This window comes from Sus scrofa, chromosome 9 (genome assembly GCF_054392235.1).
Source record: "Sus scrofa isolate SSC_HxYL_T2T_F1_AM1 chromosome 9, Sscrofa_HxYL_maternal_Yorkshire_Landrace_v2.0, whole genome shotgun sequence".
Classification (NCBI taxonomy): domain Eukaryota; kingdom Metazoa; phylum Chordata; class Mammalia; order Artiodactyla; family Suidae; genus Sus; species Sus scrofa.
The window spans coordinates 85,518,439-85,533,771 of record NC_139391.1 but is presented as its reverse complement, the minus strand read 5'-3'; the positions used below and the strand labels follow the sequence as shown (position 1 = coordinate 85,533,771).

The following is a 15,333-nucleotide window of genomic DNA, read 5'->3' as shown; positions in this document are numbered from 1 at the left end:
TTGTAAGGGGAAAATAGACTTTTCAGAGGTTTTTTTGTTTGTTTTTTTGTTTTTTTTTTTTTTTTTTTTTAGGTCATCCACATGTGTTAACACTTGGGTTACAGTTAAGATAAAATTCTGTCTCTATTCTAGAATTTCATAAAATAATTTAAGAAAATCTTTTTAAAGATCTAACTTTTACATAAAAGTTTAAATTACTATAAAAAACATACAAATTCCAAATGCAAACTCCTATTTCATTTTCAGTGACTTTATTGAGAACATATTGCAAATGAAAATTTTACAATTTAACATTTTACAGTTAGAAACTTTATCTGCTACTACATAAGTTGCAAACTTTTCAAAAACACTACAGAAAACCCTTCATTTCTTTGGATTTTTCAGTTCCATGCAGAGCTCCTGAGATATATTTTTTCTTTCAGCTTCATTTTCATCTTCCTGTGAAATAAATTTTAGAGAACATTAAAATATACACTTTAGGGCATTTTTATCACCTATACTGAATACACTTTAATTCAGTTTCTCTGAAGAATTAGCTATTGTGATTGCAGTAATCACAGGGAAAAGGCTATAAACAAAATGGCAAAGTTATTTAATATTTAAATATTTACAGTGGGTGCTGTTTTATACTACAGTTGACTGAAATTTTCTAAGATTTGTTTTTAAAAGCAATTTATTTTATCAATGACCTAAAATTACTTTTGAAAACACTTGCCACTAAAAAGTGTCCTTTTGGGGGGGAGGGATCAATCAGGTATTTTTATTTCATGGTTTGATAAGAAGCAGTAAACTTAAACTTCTGAGACAGTCTGTGTGCTCCAACATGGCATTTTTGTCTCATCCAGCATACTTTCCTGACAGACTTGCCAATTTTCCAATTACTTGTACCACCATATGTTATGTGAGGATCAGTCAGCTCCAAAATAGGAAACTCTAAAATGGGCATGTCAGGCAATACAAGGCTTACATTCTTTTCCAGTTTTTATTCTAAGTGGTGGCCTCATAACTCACAGCAGGTTCCTGTGGAACATGGTGAATAAATACAGTGACATAATAATGCCTGCTTCCATAGGAATGAAGTGCATCTTGTGTTCAATATAAAATGGTGACCTCCAAAGTATAAATAATGAAAGTCTGGAAAAATATTTCATCTTACATTTTATAACCCATCTCATCATATATGTTCCTTCAATAACAACCAAGTGCAAAGCTGTCTTGCTTTTCCTAATATTTCTGATCGACCTTTCATTAGTATTAACTGAAGTAAAAAGCATTGTTTAACACTTTACTGACTTAAACTGTGACTAGCAATTTCTTAAGTATCTCTGGACAACAGTATCAGTATCACCAAACACATAATTCTATATCTTACAAAAGCAAATTCAATTCAATTCAATTGTTAAGCTTTGCTTAGTAAACTGACTTTATTAGGAAAATATAAATCATCGGAGTTCCAGTTGTGGCATAGTAGAAATGAATCCGACTAGGAACCATGAGGTTACAGGTTTGATCCCTGGCCTTGCTCAGTGGGTTAAGGAGCCCGCATTGCCGTGAGCTGTGGTATAGGTCGCAGAAACGGCTCAGATACATTGCTGTGGCTGTGGTGAAGGCCAGCGGCTACAGCTCCAATTCGACCCCTTGCCTGGGAAGCTTATGGAGCAAGTGCTGCCTCAAAAAGCAAAACAAAACAAAACAAAAAAAGAAAATGTAAATCATGGTGTGTGTGTGTGTGTGTGTATACACACACACACACACACACACTTGTTTTCCATGAAAAACCACACTGTTGCCCATAAATATTGAGGTAGAGAAAGCTTTATATATATACACATTGTCTCAATTTTAATAGCACCTGTGATTTAGACTTCATCAACACCAAGAAAGTAGAGAAATTATCAATATTATCAACCAACTTGAATCATTACAGATATATGGGATATAAGGGATGTGGTTCTGAATATCAATTTTGGTGATGTAAGTTTAATATACTTTTAAGCAAAATAGACAAATATAATTTGTCTCTACTGAATAGAAATATTAAGTTCAATTGATTCTTGAAACTCCATTAATGAACAGATAGTTTCTACTTTAAGACAAGTGTTTCTAAAGATTACATTTTAATTACAACCTAATAAAAACTAAGTCCTACTTTCCACTGTCGTCTTCAGGTGAAACACTGACAGAAAGTAAAGGTGGTAAGAAAATTCTTGTTAGGTAGCACTGAGTTTGTCTATTGATTCCTCAAAGTAGGGCTTTATCTTATATTCCTATCATCTATAAAAGGGCACATTTAGTATATAGTTAGAGTTCAATAAATGTTTCTTGAACTATGTGAAACAGTGGAATAAAAAATGAATAAAAGAGAGGTCTGCCTAAACTAATATGATTTGGAAAAGCCTAATATCCTTCCTTATCTAATTATCATACTTTTAGCAATTTGAATTTACTCATACTGAAAACAGAAATAAGCAGAAATGTTTTAAGCAACATCAGCCAAAATTGCCCTTTAGTTTTTGGGAAAAAATGGAGCCTTTATCATGTGGGGAATCTACAAAGTTCCCAAAGCACTATAACTTACTGGTTTAAACAGACTTGTTACCCAGTTTTCCCTGAGGACAAGAAAGTATCTATAGTATTTACTTTGATAATTAACTAACATTCTTATTCTTAATATCATGTCAGTCCTTTTGTGGTTGAATTACTCTTAGTAATAAAATATAGTTAATAAATGCATGTTTATTCTAATTGTCTCCTGTTCAGGACAGGTATGAAAGTGTTCTGCACTTTTCTTTATGCTGAGAAAATGTCTTAAAATAGCTTGCCTTTAAACTATCTGTATAAGGAACAAGATACAATCTGTTTCTTCCTTTGTGCAAGACTGTGATCTGGGTATAAAAAAGGATTATGGAGTGGTGGAGAAGGCATTTAATCCCAACAGCTAAAGTCCAACATAATCGCTATAGTATAATATCATCAAAATAATAACAGTAATATATTTTAATCATTATAAATAAAAGAATTAGCATTAGATATTACTACAGTATAATAATTAGGTATAGTAATAAAAGTTCCAGAAAGGATTTTAGAGGTTGCCTTTTTTCTTCCTACTTTTTTGGAAGAGTTAATTCGTGTTTCTAATATTACATATCAATTTTTATAAGAACTTTATACACAGTTCAACATTAATAAAATTATTAAAATACCACAGCAGCAAATCAAATATTATTTACAAATGACTGCATAGTGAACGAAACTGAAAAGGTATGAAGCTTTTTTTTTTTTACCAAAGTATTTCCTCACTACTTGATACTAAGGGCAGGCAAAAATTTCTTCTGATAGATGGCAGGTTTTTATCATTCTTTGCTGAGATAAGACATCTGTTTGTTTCCCAGTGAACAAAGACCCCTGCTACACGGATCATTTTCTTAGTGACAGCCCTGACAAGTTTGACATTTGTTTCATGAAGTGTTCTGAAGCAGCCAGCAAGATAATGTACCCTTTGGGGCTACTGGAAAGTAGACAGGTTTACCTCTTAATGTTTGAGCTTGTTAATTTACACTAGAGAAAACATGATTATAGCAACCTTGCAGATCTGTTAGTTACTTGTGGAATTTGAGGAATATGCAACCATACAGTAACACTCATAATATCAAATAGCCAAATGTGATTCCTGGGTTTTCCTGCTCTTTGTACACTGAGTGCATATTATAGTGAGGAGAAAGGTACCTGTCAGGCACACATGGACTGTGTAATCATGGGCTAATGCTCCAGGTGGAAATATGAGACTAACACAGTTATTCTCACAAAGAAATAAGTGAAAATACTACCATTTTAATTTAAACTAGATCCTTTTTTTAATCACTAAATAAAAGCTGCAACATTCTGTTCCAATACTATTCAGCTTGCAGCATCAACCTGCAATAGGAGGCTATTTTCTTCCTTATTGACTTAGTTCTCATAATAGTTCAAAGAATTGATGCCAATGAATACAACCTATACATCCTATTTTTCCCTTTTCTTGAGTTAACCAGTTCCAAATAAAGACCAATTATTTTAGCAACTGGCTACTGCTCAGGTAATATTTTGACTCAAATTATGAGTAGTCTATGAGTACAGATAACTGTATTTACCCTATATTGACCATCAGGTTTTCCATGATCAATTGATTGATTTTTATGGCTGAACCCATGGCATATGGAAATTCCCCAGGCCAGGGACTGAACCCCAGCTGAAGCTTCAACCTCCACTGCAGCAATGCTGGATCCTTTAACCCACTGTGATGGGCCAGAGATCGAACTCGCACCTCTACCACCACACGACCCTCTGCAGTTGGATTCTTAACCCACTGTGCTACAGTGGGAACTCTTAAATGATTTCTTTTAAAGGTTGGATTATACAAAGGGACAAGCCTTCCCCATTATTTCATTTTATCTTTGAAGATGACTTTTAGAGTACCTTTATAGCAGAAAAATCCATCAAACACCCACCTTAACCAAATGATTAAGGTTAACATCACCCGTAATACATATTAACATTAACCCTTTGGAAAGGGCACATTAATTCCAGTCTGTAGTATCCTTCCCAATAATGCATGGACCTCAATCTAATAATGAGAAAAAAACAAACATTCTATAAAATAATTGAATAGTAGTTTTCAAAAGTGTCATGATTGGAAATTCCCTGTGGCACAATAGTCAAGGATCCAGCATTGTCATAGCTGCAGCCTGGGTTTGATAACTGCCCTGGAAATTTCCACATGCCAAAAAAATGAATAAATTTTATTCAGTAATTAGAAGTACTGATTTAATGTTAATTTCCTGGTTGTAATAATTTACTTTGATTATAGAAATAACACTACAGGAAGCTGGATGAGGGGCAAATGGGAATTAACTGCTATTTTTTTCAACTTTTCTATAAGTTTAAAATTATTTCAAAATAAAAAGATTTAAAAAATAAAACAGGAGTTCCCTTCATGGCTCAGTGGTTAACGAACCCAACTAGGATCCATGAGGGTGCTGGTTTGATCCTTGGTCTCGCTCAGTGGATTAAGGATCTGGTGTTGCCGTGAGCTGTGGTGTAGGTCACAGATGTGGCTCGGATACTGCATTGCTGTGGCTGTGGCTAGACTGGCAGCTGTAGCGCCAATTCGACCCCTAGCCTGGGAACTTCCATACGCTGCAAATGTGGCCCTAAAAAAGGCAAAAAATTAAAAAAAAAAAAAAGAAATGACTACTTAATGTTTTCTAAATTCAAACAGTGTGATGTATGCACAAAGATTTTATGTGGAAAAAAATCTGAGGCACCTGTAGTTTCTATACTGAAAATATACAAGTTAAAATAATTGCTTTCCATTTTTACACTTAAAATTCCTTTAGATACCTCAAATGTTCATAATGGTGATGTTCTTTTTATTTTCCTGACTGTGCTTTAATGTATTTTCTTACATTTCTGCTCTGAGCATGATTACTTTCACAACCAGAAAACCTGAAGTTTTTCTTCTCTTTTCTTTTTGGCCATGCCTAGAGCATGTGGAAGTTCTGGGGCCAGGGACTGAACCTGTGCCACAGCAGTGACTCAAGCCACTGTAGTGACAATGCCTGATCCTTAACAGCTGTGCCACCAGAGGAACTTCCTAGCAAACTTAAGTTTTATTTCCAGAAATATGTTTTCAAAGAGAATGATGTCAGTTGTTTTTACTTTACTGAATATGCTATTTGTAGTAGATTAAAGACACATGGAGGTAGCATAATAAAGTGAGAAATCACAGTTACCTTAGGTACTAACTTAAAATATTTCTATTTTTTTTATGATATTTTCTTTAGATGTTAAATATTCCTTTAATCAGAGAAGGAACAGTTACTATAACTGGATTCAAATTAACAGTCAAAATTATCTGTATGCTTCAATAGTGGACCTTTTAAAAATGTAGTAAATACACACCATCTAGTGAAAAATATGAAGACTCTTAGCCTGTTCTGTTACAGAACAAGTGTAGAAAATCATTATAGAATACATTGTTCCAATGGGTGGTCTAAAGTGACTCTCTTTTTAAAATTTTATATACCAGATATAACTCTTAACAGCATTTAAGACTGTGCTTTTAATACAGAAAATATGCTAGTGCTGCACAATGAAGAAAAATTTATCTTAATAACTGGAAAAATACTGATGATAATGAAAATGTTTTAGGCAAAATGAGCATGCTGCATGCCTCAGACTAAAATTAATTAGAGTTTTTAACGTTTTACAATTCCACTATAATTCTTTAAATGGTGCATTTACTTCATAGTAATAAACACTTGGATCATTAAGTAAAGTGCAAAATGTGTGTGATATGCTACATTTAACAACCTTTGGCCCTTTTTTCTGTACTTTTGCATTCAGTTTTCCAGTGCATTGAATATGCAACTGAAGACCACAATTAAATTTCCTGACTTTGCATATTTGAAATTCTTATTTCATTTAATACAAAAGGCAATTAATCTACCATTTTACAACTGAATTCCAACTTTAGTGGGCCATGATAGATACTGAAATGAACTTACAAGAAATGCTTAATTAAATTTACAGTAAAAAAGCTAAGAGGTTTTTTTCTTATGACAGGAGTCACATCTTTAATTAGAAAGTCTAGGGCTACATTGTAAAATTAAAGTACCCTGGGAGGTCCTTAGTAAACCTAGCTCAAACACATATGTCATTAAGAAAAATGGAATTATTTTGTAAATTCCTACCTTTTTTCTCTACTTAGCAATTTAAACAAAAGATAAAGAAATATCCCATTATCTAAATTTCTAATTTCATGTATGATGCTATATGAATAATTCTTTTTCATTTGCTGAGCAATCATTTATCTAATTTGTGATTCTGTAGCAGATCTAGTAGAGTAGGTTTGCTTTTCTAAGTCTTTAGTTCCTCCTATTACTTTTTACTTCTTTGTGGTAACTTTTGGTGGCACAGAAATGGGATAGTTAAAAATAAGACTGTTGGATTTCCCACGTGTGATTTGAGATCAAGACGAAATCTCCCTGACCTGAGAAAAAAGGGAGGGCATATTTATAGTAAAGGAAAGGAAGAACTGTAAGTGGAAGGTGAGAATATAGGATTAATAAAAAGAAAATGAATGAAAATTCCCATAAACATGAAAAAAAGCACAACTTTGATAATATGAATTTTTAGGTATTTAAAATATATTTACGATATGGAGCTAACCTGCTAGGGCTAAGAACAGTATCATACTCAGTGTTGGCTCAGCAGGTTAAGGATCCAGCATTGTCTCTGCTATGGCTTTGATTGCTGCTGGGGCATGGGTTTGATCCTCGGCTCTAGAACTTCCATATGCTGCGGGCACAGCCAAAAAAAAGTATACCGTCATACTCTTTTCTTTCAGATGCATCTGTTTGCTCTTCTCAGCAGAGCTTAGGACCTAAGGTCATAAAATAAAAAACTTTCCTGCTCTAGTAGACTATTACATATCTAGGAAACAAGCTTAGAAATTAACACTAGAGGCCCTACATTGATAACTTTCCTTCATTTATAACATTTTGGTTTAAAAGATATCTGCTTTTGATGAAATGTACAGTGTGGGGAATATAGTCAGTAACTATGTAATATCTCTACATGGTAACATATGTAACTAGACTTATCATGATCAGTTTAAAATGTATAGAAATATCAAATCATTATGTTACATAACAGGAACTAACATAGTATTACAGGTAAATTTAAATTTCAAAAACAAATAAGCAAATAAAATCATAGAAAATGAGATCAGTTTGGGGTTACAGGCAAGTGGGGAGGTAATTGGACAAAGGTGGTCAAAAGGTACATACTTCCAAACTAGGGATGTAATGTTCAACATGATAAATATAATTAACACTGACATTTGTTATATATGAAAGCTGTTAAGAAAGTAAATCCTGGAGTTTGCATCGTGGCTCAGTGGAAACGAATCTGACTAGCATCCATGAGGACGCAGGTTCGGTCCCTGGCCTCGCTCAGTGGGTTAAGGATCTGGCATTGCCGTGAGCTGTAGTGTAGGTGACACCTGGCTCAGATCCTATGTTGCTGTGGCTGTGGCACAGGCCAGCAGCTACAGGTCCAATGCTACTCCTAGCCTGGGAACCTGCGTATGCTGTGGATGTGGCCCTAAAAAGACCCCCCCCCAAAAAAAGAAAGTAAGTCCTAAGAGTTCTCATCACAAGAAAAAAATTTTCCTATTTCTTTAATTTTGTACCCATGAGATAATAAATGTTCACTAAACTCATTGTGATAACCACTTCATGTTGTACATAAATCAAATCATTCTGCTGTATACTTTAAACTTATTGTGTGTGTGGATTACATTTCAATAAACCTGGAAGAAAAAGAAGTCACCTGCTTTTGAAGTATTTAGGTTGGTAAGTTGGTGTGTAGTCAGCACTGACTATAAAAAAATAATAAACCTGAAAAAAAAACCCTCAAATTTTATAATGGGGCAACATAGGCATATTTTCAATTGAGAACAGCACAAGTCTAAGGTATATGAAATAAAAGGTTATGGTATACTAAAATATAACATTTATATATATAAATAACAACTCTTTAGAAAATATTTTCATAAGTCATTCACTAAATTTAACATTTCAAAAATCTTAAATGCAGAGTTCCCATCATGGCTCAGTGGAAACAAATCCACTAGGAACCATGAGGTTGCAGGTTCGATCCTTGGCCTTGCTCAGTGGGTTAAGGATCAAGCGTTGCTGTAAGCTGTGGTGTGGGTTGCAGACGTGGCTCAGATCTGGCATTGCTGTGGCTGTGGTGTAGGCCAGTGGCTATAGCTCTGATTCAACCCCTAGCCTTGAAACCTCCCTATGCCATAGGTGTGGCCTTAAAAAGAAAAAAAAAATCTCAAATGTGCTAAAACTTAAAGATAGTTTTTCCCATAGACACTCAAGGAAAAGAGACATTTCTAAATTTACGTTGTTTTATTTTTCTGTCCTAAATACATACGTATGGGTTTAAATTCCCAGGAGTTCAAAAAATTCTGCCAAATGAGGCAAAAATAATCTAAAAATGTTTGAGATTTGCAAGCTCACAAATCTAGCTACACTTCCATAGCTAAGAAATTTCTACAGTATGTAAAAATCAGTGATTGGCTCACTAAAAATTCCAGAGTCATACATGCATTGTTTTATGACTAGAAATTATTCACAGTAACTAAGTTCATTATACACATTGGAAAATACTTATATGTAGCGTATTTTATTTATTCATTAATATAAGCAATAACTACTAATATTGTAACTGACCATTGTAGAAGAAGTGCCTTATTTAATTGGATGTGATATTTTATTTATCCTTTACAATACAATGAGGAGTTTAATGCAACATAGATTTAAAAGGCATTATATATATTTTTAAACATTTGGTGAAGAGATCAAGATGGCATAGAGTAGAGGGACATGGAACTCACCTCCTCCAACAAATACATCAAAATACATGTGGAACAATTCTCACAGAATAGCTACTGAAAGCTTGCAGAAGCTCTCATACAACTAAGTCTGCAAGAAAGGTCCCTACATAACTGAGCAGGATGACGGGAAAAGGGAGAAGATAAATTGGGATGTTACCTGAACCCTTGTGAGGGAGCTGTGAAAGAGGAAAGGCTCCCTCATGCTGGGAACCTCCTTCACCAGCCAGGAGAACTGGTGGAAAAGAGTGGGGGATTCAGAGGCTTGAGGGAAGAATGTGCGAGCTGTCCTGAAGCCCTGGAGGGTACAGAGAGGGCAGTACAGACAGTCCTTGCCATGCTGCTGCAATTCCCAGCTGCAGACGTGTGCCTGCTGCTGTGTGCTGAAACTGAGGCTTCAGCACACAGACCCTAGGGAGAGGAATTGGTTTGGCTGAACAGAAAAAGCTCATGGGGCCTGGAGTGTGGCTCAGGACATAACTGGGTGTGCAAGCAGGATGGAGCATTAATTTGCCATAGGAGCTCCACTGTCAACTCAGTAAGGGAGAGGCATGGGTCCACCATAATAGCCTCATTATCAGTCTGCACACAGCAGGGCCTAAGGCTGCCAAAGGTTTTGCAAACTTTGCAGGCACTCACATGTGGCAGCACGGCTGAAATGTGAGCTGATTACCAGCACTTTGCAGTGGAAGTGGCCCCTGAGGGCAGCAGGAGCAACGGTGATTTTTTTTATGGGTGTACACACCGGGTGGTAGGTGGCATCACAGAGTCCTACATCATGGGAGACAGCTCCCAGGGAAGAACACGCAGAAGCTTCTTTCCCAGAGGGAGCTCTCCAGTCCCAGCTACCTCACACTACAGCTAAGAACTAAATCTGGGGGCCTCTACTCCAACAACTAGGAAGCAGAACTGCATCCATAAACAAACCTCATTCCAAAAATACTAAACTCACAGAGTCTACATAAGAATGCTTCCACATAAAAACAGCCTTTTAAAACCACAGTAGATAGTTGTTTCTCTTAAATTCATAGAGCCAGGGAAATTTAAGTAAAATGAAAAAGCAGAGTACTGCCAATTAAAAGAACAAGAGAAATCCTCTGAACTAAGAATGAAAAAGATGTCACCAGTTTATCAGATACCAAGTTCAAAAAGGAGGGAATAAAAATGCTGAAAGAATTAAGAAATACTATCAATAGAAATAGAAAGATATTCCATGTTCCTGGATTGGGAAAATCAATATTGTAAAAATGGCCATACTACCCAAAGCAATCTACAGATTCAATGCAATCCCTATCAAATTACCCATGACATTTTTCACAGAACTAGAACAAACAATCCAAAAATTTTTATGGAACAACAAAAGACCCAGAATCGCCAAAGCAATCCTGAGAAACAAAAACCAAGCAGGAGGCATAACTCTCCCAGACTTCAAGAAATACTACAAAGCCACAGTCATCAAAACAGTGTGGTACTGCTAACAAAACAGACAGACAGACCAATGGAACAGAATAGAGAACCCGGAAATAAACCCTGACACCTATGGTCAATTAATCTTTGACAAGGGAGGCAAGAACATCAAATGGGAAAAAGAAAGTCTATTCAGCAAGCACTGCTGCGAAACCTGGACAGCTGCATGCAAAGCAATGAAACTAGAACACACACTCACACCATGCACAAAAATAAACTCCAAATGGCTGAAAGACTTAAATATACGACAGGACACCATCAAACTCCTAGAAGAGAACATAGGCAAAACACTCTCTGACATCAACATCCTGAATATTTTATCAGGTCAGTCTCCCAAAGCAATAAAAATTAGAGCAAAAATAAACCCATGGGACCTCATCAAACTGAAAAGCTTTTGCACAGCAAAGGAAACCAAAAAGAAAACAAAAAGACAACTTACAGAATGGGAGAAAATAGTTTCAAATGATACAACCGACAAGGGCTTAATCTCTAGAATATATAAACAACTTATACAACCCAACAGCAAAAAAGCCAATCAATCAATGGAAAAATGGGCAAAAGACCTGAATAGACATTTCTCCAAAGAAATATACAGATGGCCAGCAAACACATGAAAAAATGTTCAATATCATTGATTATAAGAGAAATGCAAACCAAAACTACCATGAGATACCACCTCACACCAGTCAGAATGGCCATCATTAAGAAGTCCACAAATAACAAGTGCTGGAGGGGCTGTGGAGAAAAGGGAACCCTCCTGCACTGCTGGTGGGAATGTAAACTGGTACAGCCACTATGGAGAACAGTTTGGAGATACCTTAGAAATCTATACATAGAACTTCCATATGACCCCGCAATCCCACTCTTGGGCATCTATCCGGACAAAACTCTGCTTAAAAGAGACACATGCACCCGCATGTTCATTGCAGCACTATTCACAATAGCCAGGACATGGAAACAATCCAAATGTCCATCGACAGATGATTGGATTCGGAAGAGGTGGTATATATACACAATGGAATACTACTCAGCCATAAAAAAGAATGACATAATGCCATTTGCAGCAACATGGATGGAACTAGAGAATCTCATACTGAGTGAAATGAGCCAGAAAGACAAAGACAAATACCATATGATATCACTTATAACTGGAATCTAATATCCAGCACAAATGAACATCTCCTCAGAAAAGAAAATCATGGACTTGGAGAAAGACTTGTGGCTGCCTGATGGAAGGGGATTGGAGTGGGAGGGATCGGGAGCTTGAGCTTATCAGACACAACTTAGAATAGATTTACAAGGAGATCCTGCTGAGTAGCAGTGAGAACTATGTCTAGATACTCATGTTGCAACAGAACAAAGGGTGGGGAAAAAATGTAATTGTAATGTATACATGTAAGGATAACTTGATCCCCTTGCTGTACAGTGGGAAAATAAAAAAAAAAAAAAGAAATACTATCAATAGAAATGTAGATCACTAACAAGGAACTAAGAACCATAAATAGAAGCCAAGTCAAAGTTACACAACACAATTGCTAAGACCCAGGTTAAAGGCAATAAATAGCAAATTAAATAATGCAGAAGAATGAATTCGATAAGATTAACAGAAATCACTCAGAATAGCAGAGAGAAAGACAAATAAATGAAAAAAAGAAAAAGAAAGCAATATATAATTATGGGATAATATAAAGCATGCTAACCTACACATTATGGGAATCTCAGAGGGAGAATAAAGAGAAAAAATGTTTTTGAAAAAATCATGGCTGAGAACTTCCCAAACCTAATGGAAACAGATATCCAGGTACAGGAAGCACAGAAGGTTCTACAGAGGATGAACCCAAATAGAACTACCCCAAGATATATCATAATTAAAACGCAAAAGTTAAAGAGAGAATTTAAAAGACAGTAAGACAAAAACACTCAGTTACAAGGGAATCCCTATAAGACTATCAGTTGATTTCTTTACAGAAACTCTGCAGGCCATAAAGGAGTGGAAAGATATATTCAATGTCCTGAAAGAGAAAAGCCTGAAACCTCCAAAACTATACCCAGCAAGATTATCATTTAGAGTAGAAGGAGATATAAAGAATTTCTCAGATATTCTAAATGTCAACAACTAAAAGAATAATACTAAACATATCCTAAAAGAAATATTGAGCAAGAATCTATAGGAGAAGAAAAATCAAAACAGGAAAGGCAAATATATGAACAGCAAAAGGATAAAGATGAAGACATAGAGTAGGACATCAAAGTCATACAATGTGGGGGAGTGGAAAAAGAAAATTAGATCTTTTAGAATGTGTTTGAGCTTCTATGACTACCAATCTAAAGCAAATAGATTAACAGTTATTAGTTAACTTAATTGAAAACTAGGGTAACCACAAATCAAAAACATTCAGTAGATTAACAAGAACTACAAAGACAAGAATACAAGCATAATACAAGAGAAAACTGTCAACTGGTTTTTCCTATAAAAGAAAAAAAAAAAGAGGAACAAAGAAATGCACAATCTACTGGAAAACGAGGTTTAAAATGGCAATAAATATATATATACATCAGTAATTATTTTAAGTGTCAATGGACTAAATGCTCCAATCGAAAGACACAGAGTGGAAGATTGGATAATAAAACATGAACCTATAACATGCTGCCTACAAGAGATTCACTTTAGAACAAAAGGCACATAGAGATTGAATGTGAGGGAATGGAAAAAGATATTACACATAAATAGAAACAACAAGAAAGAGGGAGTAGTAATACAGCAGAAAAAACGCTTTTTTTTAAAATTTTTTTGTTTTTTTAGGGCCTCACCCATGGCATATGGAGGTTCCCAGGCTAGGGGTCTAATCGAAGCTATAGCTGCTTGCCTACACCATAGCCACAGCAACGCAGGATCCAAGCCATGTCTTCAACCTATACCACATTTCACAGCAACACCTGATCCTTAACCCACTAAGAAGGCCAGGGATTGAACCCATAACTTCATGGTTCCTAGTTGGATGTGTTTCTGTTGTACCACGACAGGAACTCTAGAAAAAAGACTTTAAAACAAAGGCCATAAAAAAAGAAAAAGAAGGACACTATAATTATAAAATGATCAATACAGGAAGAGGATATCACACGTGTTAACACATATGCACTTAATATAGAAAGACCTAAATATATAAAACAAATACTAACATACATAAAGGGAGAAACTGACAGGAATACAATAGTAGGAGACTTTAACACTCCACTGACATCAATGGACAGATCTTCCAGACAGAAAATTAATAAGGCAACAGAGATCCTTAATGACACAATGGAACAGTGCTACATCCAAAAAACTGAGAATACATTCTTTTCAAGTGCCCAAGGAACATTCTCTAGGATAGACCACATACTAGATACAAAATAAACCTCAACAAATTTAAGGGGATAGAAATTATTTCCAGCATTTTTTCTGACCACAGTGGCATGGAACTAGAAATCAACCACAGGAAGAGGAGCAAGAAAAAGACAATTACATGGAGACTAAACAACATACTACTAAGAAACCAGTGGGTCAACGATAAAATCAAAGAGGAAATTTAAAAAAAAATACCTTAAACAAACAACAATGAAAACACAACCACACAAAAATCTATGGGATGTGCAAAAGAAGCCCTACAAGGAAAGTTCATGGCAGTACAGGCTTTCCTCAAAATACAAGAAAAATCCCAAATAAAAACCATAACCTCCTATATGAAAGAATTAGAAAAAGAAGATCAAATAAAACTAAAGTCAGAAAATGGAAGTAAATAATAAAGATCAGAGAGGAAATAAACAAAATGCATGTTAAAAAATAGGAAAAAAAAAAAAAACATTAAAGCCAAGAGCTGGTTTCTTGAAAGGAAAAACAAAATTGATAAAACTCTGGCCAGGCTCACAAGGAAGAAAAGAAGAGGCCCAAATAAAGAAAATAAGAAGTGAAGGAGAAAAATAATAATTGATAATGCAGAAATACAAAAAAAAGTGAACATTATAAAGAGTAATAAACCAATGAAGTGGACAACCTAAAAGAAATGGACAAGTTTCTAGAAAAATATGGCCTGATGAAACTGAACCAAGAAGAAACAGATAATATGAACAGACCAATCACCAGAAGAAAAATAGAATCTGTAACTAAAAAAAGTCCCTGCAAATAAAAGTCCAGGAGCAGATGGCTTCACTAGGGCATTTTATCAAACATAAAAAGAATTGATACCTGTCCTTCTCAAACTCTTCCAAAAGATTAAAGAGAACACTCCCAAAGTCATTCTATGGATCCACCATTACCCTGATACCAAAATCAGATACCACAAGATGCAAAAATCCTCAACAAAGTCTTAGCAAACCAAATCCAACAACGCATACGAAGGATCCTACGCCATGATCAAGTTTGATTCATTCATTGATTC

The 15,333-nt window shown here is 35.3% G+C and overlaps 1 protein-coding gene across 6 annotated transcripts in view; it reads right to left on the bottom strand.

Moving 5' to 3' along the window:
* Nucleotides 1–234: 234 nt before the first annotated feature.
* The window catches only part of PHF14 (PHD finger protein 14), a 188,229-nt gene continuing 173,130 nt past the window's right edge, over nucleotides 235–15,333 (bottom strand). For all 6 annotated transcript variants that reach the window (XM_005667644.3, XM_084977120.1, XM_084977122.1 and 3 more), the window contains one exon: nucleotides 235–438. In XM_005667644.3, the coding sequence (XP_005667701.1) occupies nucleotides 364–438 (75 nt within the window). In that variant the 3' untranslated portion in view covers nucleotides 235–363. The remainder of the gene's footprint in view (nucleotides 439–15,333) is intronic.